This window comes from Macaca mulatta, chromosome 4 (genome assembly GCF_049350105.2).
Source record: "Macaca mulatta isolate MMU2019108-1 chromosome 4, T2T-MMU8v2.0, whole genome shotgun sequence".
Lineage (NCBI taxonomy): Eukaryota > Metazoa > Chordata > Mammalia > Primates > Cercopithecidae > Macaca > Macaca mulatta.
The window spans coordinates 162,144,830-162,166,721 of NC_133409.1; the positions used below are offsets into that span (position 1 = coordinate 162,144,830).

The following is a 21,892-nucleotide window of genomic DNA, read 5'->3' on the forward strand; positions in this document are numbered from 1 at the left end:
AAAGAGTACATATCGTATGAATCCATTTACATGAAATTCAAGAACAAGCAAAATTAACAGTGACAAAATTTTCCAATTCAGAATAGAGGTCTCTTGGATGTGTGAACTGGGAAGGAACATGAGAAAATCACATGAGATTCTAGAAATGCTCTATTTCTTGATCAGGTGATAGTCACATCCAAGTGTACATTTGTAAAGGCTCATTGTGCGCTTAAGATCATTGCACTTTAGCGTGTTTATGTTATACCACAATAAAAAGTTTTTTAAAAATTGGGGAGGAGGTAGTGGTTGGCAAAGCTTAAGATCTAGATGAAAGTCAAGGAGCTACGGTCCAGTCATCATAAATGAAGGAACAAACGGATTCATTTATTCTAATTTCAGTGACCGATTTCAATTTCAGGAAATTTTTCTTGTTTTACAGTATTTACCCCTTTTGTAAACATCACTTTACTTAACAAAGAGTACATTTCAATAATATTTAATCATAAATGTCTTCAAAATGAGAATTCTACTACAGTGATAAGCTGTGATACATTCAGACAATGGAGTATTATTCAGCACTAAAAGAAATGAGTTGTAAGGCCAGAAAAAGACATAGAAGAACCTTAAATGACATTACTAAGAGAAAGCTCATTTGAAAAGGGTATTATTCCAATTATATGACATTCTGGAAAAGGCGAAACTATGAAGACAGTAAAAAGAGCAGTAGTTGTCTGGGGCTAGAGAGAAGGGAGGGGTAATAGGTGGAACAAGGTAGGGTTTTAGAGCAGTGAAACTATTCAGTATGCTACTATAATGGTGGGTACGTGTCATTATACATTTGTCAAAACCCAAAGAATATATTACGTCAAAGGTGAACCTTAATGAAAACAACGGGCTTGGAGTGATAATAACCTAGTAAGAGTGCCATAAAGTACAGCAACGCCAAGAATCGTGGCCCTTTAGGGAACAAATCAAGAAGTAAATTAAATTCTCTTAGCTATTTTGGGTTTCAGTCAAATATTCTTTGAAAGATTTGTATCTTAAAACTATTAACATCCATGGGAAGCATTCACTTTGTCCATGCTTAGCCATTTTTTTCAAATGTATGATTGAATATCTGTAGAATCAGTGCTCATTTTATGAAATAACTAAGTCAAAGAGACTATTTTTACTTTGAAAATAATACGTGTTGCTTAAATATCACTTCATATTCACACACCTTAGAGAAAAAATGCCCTGATGTTACTGAATAGATGTTATGTATGCAAAGACGGTGAATGAAATATATAATAAGCATATACATGAAGCATATGTATTATGTATGCAGTTGCCTAATGTAGTAGAATCAAATAGAATTATTAGCAACATCAATTATGTATCAGGGGATATCACAGACACGGTTTCAAAAAAAAGGGACTACTAAACACAAAGCAAACTTGTTCGAAAATGAAAGCACAAGAAAAGCACAGTCTAGATGTGAAATCAGTCAATTTGGAACATAAAATGAATCTGAGTAATCGGAGCATTGATATCTACAAGGCAGGGATATCTATCACCTGGAGACGACAGAGATTAACTGGTCAGTCAGTGGGTTCGTAGTTAGCTAGATGGCCAAAAGATCTGGCTCTAATTTGGTAATTTTTCCTCCCAATTAGCTCCAATTACAAACAAATGGAAATGCTGAGGTAGACACAGGGACATAAGATAAATATCTATATTAAAGCATTGCTGAAAGCAGTCTTCTTGTTTTGCAGCCATGGTCCAAGTATCATATTTCTTTCTTTTGCTTTTTTTTTTTTTTTTTTTTTGAGACAGGGTCTGTCTCTGTCACCCAGGCTGGAGTGCAGTGTTGAGATCTCAGCTGACTGCAACCTCTGCTTCCTGGGCTCAAGTGATTCTCCCACCTCAGACTCCCGAGTAGTGGGGACCACAGGAGCATACAACCATGCCCAGCTAATTTTTCTTTTTTTTTTTTGGTATTTTTTGCAGAGCCTGGGTCTTGCTATGTTGCCTAGTCTGGTTTCAAACTCCTGAGCTCAAGCAATCTGTCAGTCTTGGACCCCCAAAATGCTGGGATTATAGGCACAAGTCACTGCACCTGGCCCAAATATTTTAATTCTAAGAAGCAACCGACGGTAAACCACACCATCAACTTGATAACAGCCTTTCAAGGAGAAAACAAAATCCAGAAAAATAGAAACCTTATACGATATCAATGTAATATATTATTTGTAGAGCCTAACTCTGATTTCTCAAATATTAAAGTGAGTCTGAGAATAAAGAATAACTAAATATTAATCATTATCATGAGACAAAAGAAACACAATGTTCTTTTCATTTTCCCTATCCAATGTGAAGTTGTGGCAAAGATTGCTGGTTGCCCTAACATCCCTTCTCTCCTCTTGCTTCAGTAACAAAATTCCCAAATTTTAACTACACCTCTGACCACCAAGCTGGAGATTAATTGCTCATATGGCCAAATAACAAAGTTTGGGCAAAGTCAAAAGCTTGGATTTCATATGACTAGAAGAGATCTGCTACTTTGGGGTCAGGCTAGTAGAAGAAATGCATGCCATGTCTTTCCACTATCTTTTCCGCTTCTGCAGCCTGGGATGCAAACATGACGGCAGGATAAAGGAGAGCCATCTTAGACCTAAAGAGGGAAGACACACACTGAAGACAGCAAATCCTCTAGAGAATCTTGGACCACCCATCTGTGGACTGTGAAAGAGAGAAGTAAACTTCTATAAGCCACCATATTTTCAGGCCTCTTTGTTTTATCGTTTTCATGTTTTTCCCTAATACAGATGTTTTACTAATAAAAGACTTAAATGTAAGCGTTTTCTATATAATACTTCACAATTATATATCGTCTACAACAATAATTTCTTAAAAATTGTTTAGAGTCATTGCTAGTTAGAAATGATGACCCAAGCCAGGTAGGGTGGCTCACGCCTATAATCCCAGCACTTTGGGGCTGAGGCGAGCAGATCACTTGAGCCCAGGAGTTCGAGACTAGCCTGGGCATCATCGGGAGACCCTGACTCTCCTAAAAACACAAAAATTAGCAGGGCGTGGTGGTGCAGGCCTGTAATCCCAGCTACTTGGGAGGCTGAGGTGGGAGGATCGCTTGAACCCGGGAGGCAGAGGTTGCAGTGAGCTGAGATCACACCACTGCACCCCAGCCTGGGTGACAGAGCAAGACCCTGTCTCAAACAAACAAACAAAAGATGACCCACGTTGCTTATGATCCTATGTTGGATCACCTGGCAGGATGGCAGCAGCTGAAGTGGAGACCCAGGTGAACACTGGCACGCCTCTACTGCTGTTCACAGTGACTGGCACTGAGCCACCTTTCCCTCCACAGCCTTTGGGAAGTCTCACGTTTCCCCATGGGTCCTACTCCACTACCCCCTCACTGGCTAGCTTTCTCCTTCCCTACAGGTGCTTTTTACTTTGGCTTACCCCATCAATCATGAGAAAATAAAAATTAGGAATATGTGACCCAAAATATACCTTTACATAGAAAAGATACCTTTATATTTTCAGATGTGATACATTGCTTTTAAGGTAAAATTCCAAAATCTCAATATAATAACAATGTTAATAATGATAGCTGATAACTCTTGAACACTTTTATGTGCCAGACACTATTCTAAGCATTCTACATATATCAGTTCATTGTTCCACCAGTGTTACTCTATTATAAGCTAAAAAATGATACTCCATTATTTAAAGTCTTTTTTTTTTGAGACTGAGTTTCGCTCTTATTGCCCAGGCTGGAGTGCAACGGTGTGATCTCGGCTCACTGCAACCTCTGCCTCCCAGGTTCAAGCAATTCTCCTGCCTTGGTCTAAAGTCTTAAATTTATATAGCATCCCAGAAAGCACTATTGATATATTATCTAATATTCTTTGTATAGCGTAACTGCTAATATGACCAGTTGATGTATGAAAACGTCAAAACCCATAGAAATGTGAAAATCTGTCCAGTGCTCCACAAAAATCAGCAGAACATCCAGGCCCAGATCAAAGACTGGCCCTGACAGCAAACAATCAACAATACTCAGTTTACCTTTCATGGTCTCTGAGTTCTAAAATCAAGCGTGCTTTCCTAAGAGAAGGGAGGTCGATAAGCTACACAATTCCAAGGGCTATGGATTAATTCACTGATGACCCACGTTCCAAACAGGAAATGTGCCTGAAACGGAGGGAATAAACAGAGACGGGCTGCTCATTCCCTTAGGAATGCAGCTTAGGCTGGTGGAAGAGCAAAAGAAAAATAAAAATAAGTTGTTTATCCTGCTTTCTGTTTCAAACTTTCTTCAAAAAATCTGAAGGACTTGGGAAGATGAAACATAAAAAGAAACTGATAGGCTTCCATGGATAAAACTAGGCATCCAAAAGAAGAATAGCTGGTGCCTTGAGAAACTTAAATAAAGGCTAAGGACAAGCTAAGCGTGTCTCAAGCCTGGGTGATAAGAAGTGACCGCCAGGGGGGCTGTGTCTGAGGCCTCATGAACTCAGCCACCAAAATGAGCTCCAGTCCTTCTACAGGGCCACCAGTGTGGAACAGGAAGAGTATGCAGAACAATCCATCCTTGGCAATAGAGAGATCCTGTGATATGATTTTCTGTAAATTTCACTTTACACTGTATTATTTACAGCATGGAAAGCACTTGCAAGTGAGGAAGGCCATACTATCCAAAAGAATGTTTCTTTCTCAGGTATTGAATGGAGGACTCAATTCAAGTGAGTCTCTAGGCTCACTACAGAAACAGAAGCCCTTGGTGTCTCAGGCCTCTCTGACTCAGGGTTATAGAAATGATATGCCACTGTCAAAGCAAGTGTTGAGATGATTATTTCACACCAAATATCAGATAATAAAATGGAAAAACAGTTTTTTGACATGCTATTTTTTTTTTATTCTAGGTCACATCAAGTAAATGATTTTAAAAAGATTTTGGAAGGCCTGGAATTAGACGGCAAGTGGAAAATTTAAAATCTACATCATTCAGCTTAAATTCTTCAAAATGGTGCTCCCTTTTCAGAAAACTCAGATGTGAATGGAATGATCACGATTCAACTAATTTGCCAGATTAATGATAAAACTGATTCAGATTTAAATCTTCTACTTCTGTAAACACTTCAATACAATAATGGTCCATTTGGTTTGAAGGATACTAGAATAAAATAATAAAGATATAACAAATATGTTAGCAATAAAATTGATCTATTCTAAAATCTGTTACTTCTGTGACAGTAAAACAATGTTCTGCAGATTTCAAAACGACTCTTTAAGTTTGAAACTGATTATCCCTGAAATATCAATATTTTTCTAGTGTTCTGCTGTAAATTCTAGGGTTTATATCTATTAATTTTAAGTTTGATTATCTTTTTAATTTAGCAATGCAGCATCAAAAGCAAATATCTTTCCGATTAACAAATGTCCAATCACCTGATGTGCACAGCTTTTGGAAGACTATGCAGATGGCGTGACATGGCATAGTGACGGGGACATCATCTATCCAGAAAACAAAGCTTCTTTAGTGAATCTAGACCAACAGCAGCTTTGACATCATGAAAGACAGTAATTGTGGAACTCAATTATCTATTAGAATAGAAATAACAACATAATATTTGATTTGGTTCTTAAAAGTATCGATTTTCTAAAGGGAGAGAGGCTGTGCACAGTGGGCTCATGCCTGTAATCTCAGCACTTTGGGAGGCCGAGGCAGGCAGATCACGAGGTCAGGAGTTAGAGACCAGCCTGGCCAACACAGTGAAACCCCGTCTCTACTAAAAATGCAAAAATTAGCCGGGTGTGGTGGCTCCTGCCTGAAATCCCAGCTACTCAGGAGGCTAAGGCAGGAGAAACATTTGAACCTGGGAGGCGGAGGTTGCAGTGAGCCGAGATCACGCCGTTGCACTCCAGCTTGGGTGACAGAGCGAGACTCCGTCTCAAAAAAACAAAACAAAACAAAAAACAGAGAGAAACAATTAACCATCATAGTCAAGATTCAGTCTATCTATGCCATATTATTTCTTGTGTGGTATTCAAAGCCAGAAGTATCTAAAGAAGTATACATTTTAGTCTTTAAGTCTCCATGCTTTCTATAATGGTGACTCAGTGATCTTTTGCTGTCAATAACCAGCTAATGACATGAGTTCTTCCTCAAAAGTTTTAGGAGGAAGACAGTACCATAAGTGATTGATGCACCTTTGACATGGAGCACAAAAATTAAGCAAGAAAAGTGATTCAACTTCACATATTGATGGTCTGACAGACACAAGGCAGCCCCTTCTCAGGCATACATTTTTATTGACCTTAGCGGGAATGGTGGAGTAAAGACTCTGAAAATCCTCTCCTTAATAAAAACAATGAGAACGCTGACAAAAATCATCAGTCAACTTTTTCAGAACTCTGGAAATTAACTAAAGGTTTGCAGCAATCTGGGTGGTGGTCATTAAAAAATAAATAAATAAATCTTGGTAAGAACATGGAGCTATGTGGTATGTTTGGCCTACCCTAATCTTACCTCCCACTTTCTAGCTCCACGGTAGCCTTGAAAACCAACAGCCTTCAATCATGGTGAAAACCAGCAGCCTGGAAGCCACTTGAGGGGGCATAATAGAGTTGTAACTTCTTCAAAGCCCCATTCCCAGAAAAACTATCATTATTTGACCTCACTGGTGGTTCCAAGGAAGGCTCCACTCACACAGCTTGCTTATTTAACCTGACCTGGCACTAACCCAGTGAGAACAGTCTTTTGCCCAAGGGTATTTGTCAAAAATAATCAGCTGCAATTGTTTAACATCAGGGCTGCCTCAGGCTGTGATAACAGCTGGGACAAACAATAAGCAAATCAAAAAGCTTAAAAAAAAAAACAAAAAAAAGGCAGGGAATGTGATATCCATACAAAGCCTAAAAAACTGACATATTTCCTAGAATATAGAAGGTTCCATGTGTGCACAGGGCTGTGTGTGGATTTAGGTTATGCACATGCTCACCAAATACCTGACAACGTGCTAACCTCTCACCTCTGGCTAAACCTGATACTTGGCAGAAACAGGAAGCAAAGGCAAAGGTGAAATTATAAGCCACCTGATGGAGCATCCCAAGCAAGCTCCAACATATACAATCAGGCCTCCCTGCAAAAACTGAGAGACTTACTGGTTCCAGGCATTTAAGGAAATCTCTGTCCAATCATTAGCTGACTATTAAGCTAAGTGGGTAGAGATTTCACTGGTCATTCATGACAAAGAATATAGATTTTACAGAATTACAGTGGACCCTTAAAAACACTGGTTTGTACTGCGTGTACTGGTTGTACTGGTTTGTACTGAGTTGTACTGGTTTGTACTGAGTTCACTTATACATAGGTGTTCTTTTGTCTTTACCATCCCTGAGACAGCAAAATCAGCAGCTCCTATCCTTCCTCCTCCTCAGCCTATTCAATGTGAAGATGATGAGGATGATGACCTTTATGATGATCCACTTCCACTTAATGAATGGTAAATATATTTTCTTTTCTTATTATTTTCTTAATAACATTTTCTTTTCTCTAGCTTACTTTGCTGTAAGAATATAGTATATAATACATATAACACATAAAATGTGTATTAATTGATTGTTTATGTTATTATTGGTAAAGCTTCCAGTCAACAGTAGGCTATTAGTAGTTAAGTTTTGGAGGAGTCAAAAGTTATACATGGATTTTTGACTGCACTGAGGGGGTACCCCTAAGCCCTGCATTGTTCAAAGGTCTGAACTATACTTCAGTAAAGTCAACAAATAACAACAACAAACTGTAGGGAGTGAGAAGAATCTGATTTCCAGAGCTGCCACATTGTATTATTTCAAATGTCCAGTTTTCAACAACAAAAATTATAAACCATAAGAAAACTCTCCAAACAAGAAAATATGGTTCATGCACAGGAAAAAAGGAGACAAGAGAAACTGTCCCTGAGAAAGCCCAGATATTAAACTTTACTGGACAAAGACTTTAAATCAGCATTTTAAATATGATCAAAAAGCTAAAGAAAACCATGTCTCAAGAATTAAGGAAAATCAAGAGAATGATGTCTCACCAAATTGAGTACCAATAATGAGACAGAAATAATAAAAAAAAGAACCATATAGAAATTGTGATATAGAATGTATAAGAACTAAAATTTAAAAATTACTAGAAGGGCTCTGCAAGAGATCTGAACAAGCAGAAGAAACAATCAGCAAACTTGAAGATGGGTCAATTTAGATGACTCGATCTGGGGAACAGAAAGAAAAAATTAATAGAGTCTTAGATACCATCAAGACAGCAACAAACACATAATGGGAGTTCTAGGAGAGGAAAGAAAGGAGCAGAAAGAATATTTGAACAAATAGTGGCCAAAACCTCTCTAATTTGAAAAATAGCACTAATTGGCTGGGTGCAGTGGCTCACACCTGTAACCCCAGCACTTTGGGAGGCCAAGGCGGGAGGATCACTTGAGCCCAGGTGTTCAAGACCAACCTGGAAAACATAGTGAGACTCTGTCTCTATAAAAAATACAAAAACTAGCTGGGTATTGTGGCACAGGCCTGTAGCCCCAGCTGCTTGTGATGCTGACATGAGAGAAGTGCTTAAGCCCAGGAAGTCAAGGCTGCAGTGAGCCGTGACTGCCCACTGCACTCTAGCCTGAGTGACAGAGTGAGACCCTGTCAAAGAAACCCAAAAAACACCAGAACAAAAAAGAACATTAATCAACACATCCTAAAAGCTCTACAAACTTCAAGTAGGATAGACTCAAAGAGATCTACACTTAGACACATCATAATCAAACAGTTGAAAGTCAAAGAGAAAAAGAGAATCCTGACAGCAGCAAGAGATCAGCAACTTATAGATAACAGATCCTCAGTAAGATTAACATTGGGTTTCTCCAAAGAAACCGTATGGAAGAGAGGGAAGTGAGATGATATAAAACGCTGAAAGAAAAAGACTGCCAACCAGGAATTCTATATCCAGAGAAGCTGCTCTTCAAAAATGAAGAAGAAATTAAGTCATTCCCAGATAAAAGAAAACCAAGAGGAATTAGTTGTTAGCAAATCTGCCTTTCAAGAAATGCTAAATGGAACCCTTCAGGCTGAAATGAAAGGACTCTCCAATCCACAGGAAGAAATAAACAGCAGCAGTAAATGTAACTGCATATGTAAACATAAAAGACAGTATAATTGTGGTTTTTGTTTGTAACTCTTGTTTTTATATTATTTGATTTAAAAGACAACTGCACAAAGTGCTAATTATAAATCTGTGCAACTGAGCATACATTGTATAAATATGTAATGTTTATGACAGTAACAACAAAAAGAAGTGGGGAGGGAAGGGAACTACATAGGAGCAAAGTTTTCGTATGTTATTATAATTAAGTTAATATTGATCTAAATTAGATTGTTATAAATTAGAATATTAATTGCAATCCTTATGGTAACCACTATAATAATGACTTAAAAATATATAGTAAGAGAAACAACAAAGGAATTAAAATGTCATACTAAAAAATTTCTGGCCGGGTGCGGTGGCTCACGCCTGTAATCCCAGCACTTTGAGAGGCGGGTGGATCATGAGGTCAGGAGATTGAGACCATCCTGGCTAACGTGGTGAAACCCCGTCTTTACTAAAAATACAAAAAAAAAAAAAATTAGCCGGGCATGGTGGCGGGCGCCCGTAGTCCCAGCTACTCAGGAGGCTGAGGCAGGAGAATGGCATGAACCCAGGAGGCAGAGCTTGCAGCAAGCCGAGATCGCGCCACTGTACTCCAGCCTGGGCGACAGAGCAAGACTCCGTCTCAAAAAAAAAAAAAAAAAAAAAAAAAGAATTTCTATTTAGTACAAAAGGAGGCTGTTATGAGTTGAACTGTGTCCCCTACAAAGATGTAAATGTAAGTCCTAACCCCCCGCAGGTGTGAATGTGACACTACTTGGAAATAGGGTCTTAATAATCAAGTTAAGGTCATAATGAATTAAGGTGAACCCTAATTCAGTGACTGGTGTATAAGAGAAGGACATTTGGAAACAGAGACAGAGAAACTAACCACTAGAAGCCTGGGGACAAGAACAGAACAGATTCTCTCTCAGAGTTCCCAAAATACTCAGTTTGTGCTACTTTGTTACAACAGCTAAACCAATACAAAGGCAATAATGGAAGAATACAGAAACAACAACAAAAAATAACAAGAGTCTGTTGAGGTAGGAAAAATAAAGGCTGAAAATGTAGGAGCCACTTAACTAAAAGGTTAATATCTGAAATTTCAGCCAATCAGAAGGTAGGCTGATATGCCATATGACATTGCAAAATAAAAGCTGATACAGGGTATGCTTTTGAAAATATTTTAACATTAAACTATGAAGACCACTTCTTTGAGATTAAAGAATTTCTGAACTTAAATTTTGAAAGCTTAACATTTTCAAGTGGAGCATTTCTGTGGTAGGGTCAGGAAGATGTAGAGAACAGATATATATATATATCAGACCTAAAAGCAACAATTTAGTATCTCAGAAATAAACAGAAGCAGATGAAGGAGATGGACTTTGCTTTCTGACAAATATGCAGAATGTCCCTCAACTATTCTATGAACCATTAACTTCATTACGCACCTTTCTGTTCTAGATCATGAATCACCTGAAAATTCCATTACCTACCTGATATAAAATATGACGATTTCATTTTACCAAGTGCTGAATTAGCAAGTGCCTAAGGAAGCCTTTCATAGGCTATTAGAGCAAAGAAGTCAATACAGAGAGGATCGTAGAATAGAAAAGTGTAAAGGAAACTACGTAGATTGCCTTATGTGTTAGCCATTCTCTGTGCTTGTGAAGGAATGTCAAAGGCAGCTTTTCTCAATGCTTTGAGCATAAACTGACTTCCTAAATTAATGAGGAAGATAAAGCCACAGCTGGTGTATTATGGAGTTTGAACTACACTAATTTTGACAGGTGACATGAAAGCCTTCTCAGCTACTCTGGGTGAAATTAAGGATTCAGGGGACTGGCAATATGAAATGCCTTTTAAGATGTAAATTAAACCATACACATATCTAATGCCCTCCTATATAAACAGAAGTGTACACTAGAATACTAAAAGATGAGGTAGGAATAGATGTGTGTCATAGTTGAAATATGTAAATTTTTATGTTTTTCAAGTATGTTAGAGTGAGAGAGATCTTTGTATTTATTTTAAAAGAGTATTTTTCCTCAAAAAATATACACACAAAGAGACATGACCCAGGACAGATATTCAACTATGATTATAATACCTCCCTCTCCCTCCCCCTCCCTCTGTCCCTCTCCGTCTCCCTTCTCTAGATACAGGGTCTCAATGCTCAGACCAGAGTGCAGTTATATGATCATAGCTCACTATAGCTCTTCTCCTCTCCTCTCCTCTCCAATCATAGCTCACTACAGCTCCCCTCCCCTCCCCTCCTCTTCTCTTCTCTTGATACAGGGTCTCAATGCTCAGGCCATGGTGCAGTTGTATGATCAGAGCTCACCACTGTCTTGAACTCCTGGGTCCGAGTGATGATCCTGCCTCAGCCTCCTGAGTAGCTGGGACTACAGACGTGTGCCACCATACCCAGCTAATTTAAAAACACTTTTTGTAGAGATGGATCTCACTGTATTGCACAGGCTGGTCTCAAACTCCTGACCTCAAGCAATCCTCCTGTCTTGGCCTCCCAAATAGCTGGGATTATAGGTGTGAGGCACTGCACCTGGCCAAACATCAGTTTCTTTATAAAGGATTTGCTAAGGCCTTTTCACTCATCATCTTGACAACCGTTGTATCTCTATGTTCTTTTCCTCTCAGGAAAATTAATCGTCTCTTTCGGGAACAAATATCTATGCGTCACTGCATTTTATAAACAATATTAAATAATTTGGATCAACGACAAGAGGGAAAAAATGATGACAGTGGCTGAGAAGTTCAGAAGCTTGGTTGTTTTGTTTTTAACTTCTGTTTAAGTTCAGGGGTACACGTGTAGCCCTGAGACATAGGTAAACTTGTATCATGAGGGCTTGTTGTACAGATTATTTCATTACCCAGCATGCATTAGCTATTCTTCCTGATGCTCTCCCTCCTCCCACCCACCCTGCCATGCCCCCAGTGACAGGCCCCAGGGTGTGTTGTTCCCTGCCATGTGTCCACGTGTTCTCATCATTCAGCTCCCACTTATAAGCAAGAACATGTGATATTTGGTCTTCTGTTCCTGTGTTAGTTGGCTGAGGATAATGGCTTCCAGCTCCATCCATGTCCCTGCAACGGACATGACTTTGGTTTTTTTTTTTTTGTTTCATGGTTGCGTAGTCTATGTACCACATTTCTTGATCTAGTCTATCATTGATGGACATTTAGGTTGATTCCATATCTCTGCTATTGTGAATAGTGCTCCTATGAACATACCCATGCATGTGACTTTATAACAGAATGATTTCTATTCCTTTGGGTATGTGCCCAGTAATGGGATTGCTAGGACGAATGGTATTTCTGTCTTTAGATCTTTGAGAAATCTCCACAAAGTCTTCCACAATGGTTGAACTAATTTACACTCCTATCCACAGTGTATAAGCATTCCTTTTTCTCCATACCCTCACCACCATCTGTTATTTTTTGACTTTTTAATAACAGTCATTCTGACTGGTGTGAGATGGCATTTCGTTGTGGTTTTGATTTGCATTTCTCTAATGATCAGTGATGTTGAGTTTTGTTTTTTTTTTTTCATATGATTGTTGGCCACAAGTATGTCATCTTTTGAAAAGTTTCTGTTCATGTTTTTTGCACAGTTTTTAACGGGTTGTTTTATTCTTGTAAATTTGTCTAAGTTTGGGAATTCAGAAGGGAGATTATACCACAATGTGGACTAAAGCATTTCAAGACAAACATAAAGGATTTGGCTGTTTATATTCTCACACTAGGTTTATTCTCTCATGCCTGCTTTCTCATAATATAGACACTGGAACTGAGAATAACAGAGAAGCACATAAGATAGATCTCTGTATAAATTATTGATGGCCATATAAACAGAATTTTTAAGTATGATCCAGGCATGTTCTTGTGTTCCTTAGGAAGACAGAGGTACCCAATATTTTCAACATAAGAAACATTTACCCACAAAATAGCTCATTTTCCCTAGAAAATATACCTGGCACAATAAGGATAAAATAACATTCAGCAGCAACAAAGTGCAATCTGTTCTGAAACAAAGTCTATTTACAAGTTCATTTATTTTGGGGTCCTTCAGTCTATATATAATCATGAGCCTTACTCACCCAGATTTAACATTACAAACAAAGACTCAGTAGTAGGAAGCAACAAGCTTGGTAAATTTTTCTGAGGAGTAGCTGAGATCAAGAAAAGCTTTGGCCTCTTGGGCAGGGCTGGAATTAGGGGCTGAGGCCTGGACAAGGGAACAAGTGAGTAGTATCACAGAACAAAGAGGCTGAGACTCAGGTATGGGCAGAGATGCCAGTTGGTTTTTGTTTGTTTGTTTGTTTGTTTTAAGTGGAAAGGCCTGACTAAAGCTTCCTGATGCTCAAACCCAGATCACACAGAGAAGTTGAAGAGTTAGAATGTTGGGTAGAGCCTATAATCTTGCTGACGGGAAGTAGCATTTCAATTTCATCTTTTATCAGTATTAGATGGCAGGCAAGAAAGGACGTTCCTTTCATCCACCTCTTCCCTTTCAGAGAGGCTGTTCCCAGCTCTCAGAATTAGGTTCCCAATGAAGCCTGATAAACTTAAAAAAATGTGTATGAGCCCTTTTAATATCTGATAAAAGTTTTCTCTCTTTAATATTCGGAAAGACATAAACTTCTGTTTCTAGTTTTAGGTGTTCCACTGACCTCTTAAAATTTATTCGCAAGTGCCAGGATAAGAATCAAACGGAGCACTGATGATTATAGATGGCACAAAACAGTGCCAACTGTTGCCAACAGTTAGATCAAACCACATACTGATATGTCTCAAAAGCTATAGGTGGATGGTTGAAATAAAAGAGCTTTCCTTTCCATTTCCTTGCTGAAAACAAGTAATCTAGCATGTCTTTTTATTCATCAAAAGGGAAAAAAAATTTTGTATACAACAGTAGAGAATATATTTACATATTATTCTATTATTCCAGAAAGTATAAACCCTAAGGAAAAGAAATGTTTAAAGACACAGCTTGAAGTGCTGAATTCAGTCTTGAAAATCTGTATTGCTTTGATGAAACATAAGCGCAGCATGTAGTGAGTTTGCTATTATTTTGAAACTATGAGGTATTTTCTAAAACTCGGCAAAGGCAAACATATTATTAATGTTCATAAATTATCATGCAACAAAAGTCCTTGACAGGTATCTACTGTCTTTCACCAGATGAATTTATTTCACTAAATATAGAATTAGGTTAGAATATAAGGTCACTGAAGTAGAAGTAAACATACAAAAATCCAAGGTAGCAGGAAGCAACCAAAAACAGATGGGATATTTAAAATATCACTATTTGCAATTAACCTTATGATGACATGTACCATAAATATACTAAATGTAAATCTTGAGCAATACTACATATTTTAATTCAAGCTAAATAAAAGGTAGCACAATATCAACGTGAATGTTAGTGTCAATGTTTTTTGGCAATATTTTACAAAATAATATGTTTAAAAATATATAATTTGTTTTATTGTAATTTGAATATAGAAATAGTCCTTATTAAGAAGCACTTGCAACCCAGATTAATCAGTTTGCCCTCTCTGGTGCAGGTTGTAAGCAATGCACTAAAATTTTCATACAATTTTGAGACACGCAAGTCTCTTAAAGGGAGATAAGTTACTTTAAACTATTCATGAAAGAGGGAGGGCCAGGATAATTTTTTAAAGTAAACATTTCAACTTTTATTTTAGGTGCAGTGGTACATGGGCGGGTTTGTTATATAGGTAAACTTGTGACTTGGGGACTTGGCATACAGATTATTTAGTCATCCAGGTACTAAGCCTAGTACCTGACATTTTTTTTTTTCTGAACCTCTGCCACTTCCCCCCGATATCTGTCAAGTAGGTCCAGTGCCTGTTGTTCCCCTCTATCTGTCAATGTGTTCTCATTGTTTAGCTCCCACTTATAAGTGAGAACATGTGGTGTTTGGTTTTCTGTTCCTTAGGAAGGAATTAGTTTGTTAAGGATAGTTTGCTAAGGATAATGGCCTCTAGTTCCATCTATGTTCCTGCAAAGGACATGATCTTGTTCTTTTTTATGGCTGCATAGTATTCCATGGTGTATATGTGCCACACTTTCTTTATTCAGTCTACTGTGGATGGGCATTTAAGTTGATTCCATGTCTTTGCTATGGTGCATAGTGCTGCAATGAACATACACATGCATGTGTCTTAAATACATAAAATCCAGATACTTCCTATTTTCCTTACTGCCCAAGAGCTTTAACATCTTTTCCCTGTCAGCCAATCCATGAAACTAAAACCAAGACAAACTGTCTGATTTTAATTTCTCCTCTCTTGTGATTTTAAAAAGCAGTGAAAGTTAAGAGGCAGGAAGAGAAGAAAGAAGAGCCCAGATTATCTACAAATTCAATAATCATACAATAAGCTCATTTGTTCTAGACAGTCCTAAAGATACTATCTATCACAATGGCATTTTAGCTGGGCAAATAAAACACAACACATCCCTTAGATGAATCCCTAACTGTCCGGTACATCTTCACAGACGCGTGACTCATGAGAAACACATATGACAACCATTCCCAAACTCTTCTGAAACTGGATATTCAGCAGATATGACGGTACTTCAATACATGAGGCATGAAGCCAAGGAACAGTTAATAAGCCAAGCTTTGAAGATCATATCATTCAAGATATATTTATTAAGTGTATGAAGTGTGTGTTATCACAGGCACTGATATACAAAGATGGACAAGACAACATCTCCCTTACGATAAAAGTCATGTTGGATTTGTACATAAATAAGTAATCATGATGCACCATGATGAGTGCCCAAAGAGACAGAGATCTGTTGAACAGAGGTACTATGAAGCACAGAAAGTATGTGGGAAGAGTTTGGGAAGGCTTCCTTGAAGAAGCAGTAGAGTAGAAAGCATTTGCAAATTAGAATACATTAGAAACCAGTTCAGCGGCTAACTGGCTATGTCGTTTAGCCAGTTATTTAACCTTTCTAACCCATGGCTTCTCAATTAACGAAACAAAAATAATAGCCAGGCACAGTGGTGAAAGTGAAATCCCATCTCAAAAAAGTGGGCAAAAGAAAATTAAGGATAATAATATCTATATAGCTAGCCTGTTGTAAGAAGAAAAAGAGATCACACATGTAAAGCACTCAGTTTCCTGCAAACAAGAAGCACTTGATAAATTGTACTGATTTTATCAGTTAGGAGTGATTTCAGGTGCCTCATTAGCAGCAGCCATTGTACCACTATTACTGGTCTCATGGCAACTTGTTGGGTTCACATGTATTATTTTTAGTCTGAGTTAATACTTTAGCTGGAGGCTACCTATCACTAGGAGGACAAAACTAAGAAATGTAGTTTTAAGAGTAATCAAATTCATAAACCACTTCACTTTCTATAAGGTCAGAGATCATTAAAGAGGAATGCAAAGGTTATTACATTAGCAATATCAATAGGAAAGCAAACACAGGGAAAATACATCTTATTTGCCACTACAGGGGCAATATATAAGCCAGCACATGTAGTAGCAAATATTAGTATGTCTGATTAACACATCACTACCAACTGTCATCATATGGTAAGTATAGCATGAGAAAACGGTAATGTAAAAATTTCAGAAGTATGAAATGGCAAAAAAAGAAAAAAAAAAAGATATATAGGAGGTATCATTAGAGTACTCCTCAAGGGATAAAAGAATAAGAATGTAATAGAAAAAAAGAAGTACTCTGAACGTCCTAAAGGGCTTATTCTTATCCTTTAGGCAATAGGGACTTTAAGGTGACATAAAGCATGTTGATTGTTTTAACTATTGATTCTATTATCATATGCAAGTTTACTATAGCATTGTATAACCTCATAGGTATATTTCTTCAATTCCAGGGTGTCTTTGTCACAATATATATGTTTGAGATATCTTTTGTCAGTTATATCATAATTTAAATGAATCCTATATTGTTTTTTAAGGGCAGTGATACTAAAAATAAGGTTGGCAGATGTCCCAAACACATACTTCACTACTTGTCTGCCTATTAGTGATAAAAAGTTCTCCTTCCCTTCCTTTTATTCAGTACACATGTATTCGATATTTACTATATAAAGTGCCACACACAATGCTAGACTCTTGAAGAAACCTTCAAAGTGATCCTGTGTTAAGTGTAATATGCATCCTCTATTTCTATGCAGATTGAATAAAATGTGTTCTCAACAGATGTATCTTTCCACAGCATACTTTTAAATAATGATAAAAACTTTGATGCTTTCCTTTATATAACTTTCCCTTTAAACTGTTCTTTTTTTTTTTTTTTAAGTTGGTTAAAAAGGGTTTTTAAAAAATCTGACAGTCAGGTGAATAAGAAGTGAACAGAATGAAGAGGAGGGAAAACAGACCAGCCAAGTGCTCTCTAATTAAAGTCTGTTGTGTGAAGCATCTTCCAAAAACACAAGAAGGCTGAGTCTTACCAATAAAATTCTCAAGAAATCCCTGCCCTGAAGGTATTAAAGCATCAGGGTAGTTATTTCAAGAGTAGATTCCTTCAATCCCTATAGTTTAAAAAATCACCACCTTCATTTGCTGTTATTTTTTCTGTTTTCATCTTGTTTTTTTCTTACTGGTGAACTCTGTTCGGCACCCTTGAGATAAGTCATGTAATTTCTGTAGAGTGGTCTAAGCCTAGTGAGAGGAATATGGAAATTTACAAGGTTTTGCTGTGCACAGGACTGAGGAACACCAGATTTGGGCACCCTTCCCTACTGCCCTTTTTGACACTGGGAAGCCATGTAAACCTTCTGGGACTCAGTCACCTTTTCTGTTACATAACAATGTGTTTGTGGAATCCTGAGCGTTGTGGGCTCTGTCATGGAGAGGAGGATGAGAAGAAACAGCAAGGTGTGAAGGTCTGGTCCAGGAAACAAAGGAAGAGTTTAAAAGCTCTTACTCTGAGATGGTGTAGACCTTTGATACTTGCATATCTTTGTTTCCTTTTGTTCTATTTCTTTTGGATGGCTTTCTCCCTGGGTGTGGTATTGTAGCCTGGATTACCTCCTGCACATAAAGTGCATAGTAGTGGGTGGCTTTCTATGGGGAACAATTCTCACCCTTGAAGCTCATTTACTTCATCATCTTTTGCTGCCTCTTCTGGCCAGAGGTTAGGATTTCAAAGTTCAAGACTACAGTGTGGGACTCTATATTTTATGAAGAAGGCTCTTCTTTTTTTTTTTTTTTTTTTTTTTTGAGATAATCTCGCTTTGTCACCCTGGCTGGAGTACAGTGGCACAATCTTGGCTCCCTGTAAACTCTGCCTCCTGGGCTCAAGTGATTCTCCTGCCTCAGCCTCCAGAGTAGCTAGGATTACAGGTACCCATCACCCTGCCGGCTAATTTTTGTGTTTTTAGTAGAGATGGGGTTTTACCATGTTGGTTAGGCTGGTCTAAACTCCTGACCTCAAGTGATCCGCCTGCCTTGGCCTCCCAAAGTGCTAAGGATTACAGGTGTGACCCACTGAGCCTGGCCAGCTCTTCCTGTATTCATTCTCGTATTCACTCATGTATTGAGCCATCACTGGGTGGGATAGATCCACAGACAGATATAACAAGAGCATTGCCTCAAGATGACAATGTAGGAGGAAAGGCCAACATGATACATACTTCAAAGGATTTTAAAAATATAATGTCATGACAATCAGAACCTGTTATCACTCCAACTGCGATCTATGAACTAAACATCTGGTGTTTTCCAGGGAAAGTACAAAGTTATATTTCAGATCTTTTGTTGATTTTTAGAAGCTCTTCTGGAGCATCTATTCAGAGGTCAACAAGTCTGGCACTACTTCAGGTGCTGAGCACTAGGATTTGCTACACACACAGTATTGGCTGCGGCAATCTTACAATCAATTAAAATGCTGAATTTATTCCAAGGAGTATTTGGTTAGTTACCTCGGAGCCAACACAGGATTTTTTATCCTTGTGCTTATTCCTACTTGAACTTATCCGACTCTATCTATTGTGGGTCCCTGGATCCCTGATCAGATCTTTTCCAATCCAAAAAAAGTGGCTGTTATCATAAAGCTTATATTGATGGAGCCTGTTTCCCCTCCTACCCACTACACATCTAGTGCATCTCCTGGTCTTCACGATGCACGCCTCACATTTACTGCAAACACAGCAAGACTGTCACAGCTCTTAGCATATATATATATATATATATTTTTTTAACAGAGAATCACTTTGCTTTATCAAGTGTTGAGTCAGTGTTACGTAAAAGTTGACACGCCTGCGACTTATTTTTAACTAGCAAATCATAATCATCCCACACTGTCTAAAGTACTAAACTTAACATATAAATCATATACCCTTACTAGAAAGAGCTAGCTAGAAAAATGTAAATAAAAAAATTAAAATTGCTAAACTTCCTCATTATGTATTTATAATTAGCAGTCAAATTATTAACTCTGTTTTCAGAATTTCTGAAATAGGTTGTTGACATTAAGGAAGTTGTTCAACAAAAACCTCAACAAGTATAGTCTTAAAATCAAATCAGTGAAATAATCTTTTAAATGTTTAGCTAGCTATCCATTAGCATTTGCATTAAATTTCAGCAACAGTGGCTGTTTTAGCTTTTTGGGATGTTATTTTTCTGCACAAACATACTGCAAAGAACACACTTGATAAAAAATAAAAGTTATTTGTTTTCATACTTTACACATGACTTTCCAATAGCACTAATCAGATTTTATGTCCATAACTATGGGTATAAAGTAATTATTTTATTTCTCAAATAGTAGTCATGGATCCCCTGTCCATATTCTTTGATCATATTTACTGTGTCATTTGCCATCAGGTACCACAGTTACCTGGACATATGCCCATTTGCCTAGTTTGACACAGCTACTTAAGGGTAAGCATCCCAATCTGTGGAAGAGTATAAAAAAAAGTCAGGGATCACAGAACCACCTTTGTTCACAGTGATTACCATTATGTCGATAAATCAAAAATAAAGAAGGAAACTCTCTGAAAGAAAATGTCATGTATTCAGGGATGGGCATTACAATGGAAATACAGATGCCGCATGAGCGAATCAAATGGAAGAGTCTCTTGTTCTGTGTCCCTCTGATTCAACTTCACCCCTATGTATCTCCAGATGAAGGGAGGAAATTGAAAATTCATCCTCAAGCTTCAAGTACAGTACCCTTTCTGATATGGCGAACAGTAGTTTGGGTAACACAATAGTGACTGTGGGTTGCAAAATTAATGCAACATATCAGCAGTTCTGAATCAGACAAGGGGTCAAAATGGAGGAACTGAGGCAAATTTATGTGCTGGAAGACAGAAGGACTACAAATAAGAAACAAAGAACTGTGGCAAGGTGGCAAGTATTGAAAAATGGGGCAATGTCAATTAATGAAGAGGAAGCAAAAAGTGTTGGTTGCCAAAGAAGGGATCTGAAAGTCTTAATTCGTTCTTGGAAATGCGGGACTACAAAAATAAATAAATAAATAAAATTGTGAAAGAGTTTTAAATGAAGCTGATGCGATGATACTGAGGCTGCCACACTGTCTGGATTGGTTAGTGTCTATGTCAGCATGCAAATGGGGTGCTTTTCCTTACCTCCAGATGCTCTAAAATATAGGGCGGATTTGTCATGCCAAGCCTCAGCATTGCTCCCTCAGGAATCACTTCAACCAGTTTCCACAGGAGTGTGGGAAGATTGGTGCCAATATCTCTGCCATAAGCCCCCGTGTCTTCACTGGTCAACCATATCTCACAAACACCCTCTGTGAATCAAAGGAGATAATTAACAAATCTGTGGCAGAGCTGTTTCCTTCATCATACAGCTGCTCACTCTTTATAATGCAGTATTTCTCAACACTATTATTCAGGCAGTCTGGGTATTCAATTGCAAAGAAAAAGCAGCTTATCCCATGGTGCCAGTGGGTTATTAAGTTCATTTTACGAACACCAGAGAGTTACAACAATGCTGTAAATTATCAGTGTGTCCTGTGAAGTGATTAACATTCACAGCCAATCAGTTCAACTGTGCTTCCCCCAAAGCACTTTGATCAAGACTAAAGCCTCAGTCCCACCTCAGAGAATACCTATTTTATTGAATACTCTAAGCCCTGGAACTGAAAGTCACTTCACAGAACAGGTACTATCAGCAGTTAACTCATTAATCAGTATGGCACCAACCTAAGGAAAAATGCCAAGTGTAGTTAAGGTTTAGCTCACATATTATTAATTATTAGGTACCCATTTTTCTCATAGCAACCATTCTAGTCTGTCTTCGTTATTCAATCAAAAATAGTATTCATTTTATTGCTGCATTCAAAAAAGTTGGTTGCTGCCTAAACTGAGTGTTGGAAAACCTGTTTACTGACAGCTTGCTTTCTATTTTCCATAAATCAGACTTTAGGAAAATGTATATATATATTTTGTGGTTATTATTGTTATAAAGAATCCTGACTTCACATATTATACCCTGCAATGATACTGCTTCAAATGTCCAGAGGAAATACTTTGGGATGCCCCTCATGTTATTTAAAATGAATAAAACAGAGTTAGCAAGAGCCATTTAGGCTTTCATGGCACACAGAACTTTTCTGAACCCATATTCAGTGAAATGATCAGCCTATTTTAAAAGGCCAAATGATTAACAAGGCTAAAACAAACAATGAAGTGAGCCTGTGAAATTTGTTCACGCTCAAGTGGTTTGT

The 21,892-nt window shown here is 37.8% G+C and overlaps 1 protein-coding gene across 2 annotated transcripts in view; it reads right to left on the reverse strand.

Moving 5' to 3' along the window:
* CDKAL1 (CDK5 regulatory subunit associated protein 1 like 1) overlaps positions 1-21,892 on the reverse strand; it is a 707,863-nt gene that overhangs the window by 255,557 nt on the left and 430,414 nt on the right. For both annotated transcript variants that reach the window (XM_001098819.5, XM_078001348.1), the window contains exon 10: positions 20,787-20,953. In XM_001098819.5, the coding sequence (XP_001098819.2) occupies positions 20,787-20,953 (167 nt within the window). The remainder of the gene's footprint in view (positions 1-20,786; positions 20,954-21,892) is intronic.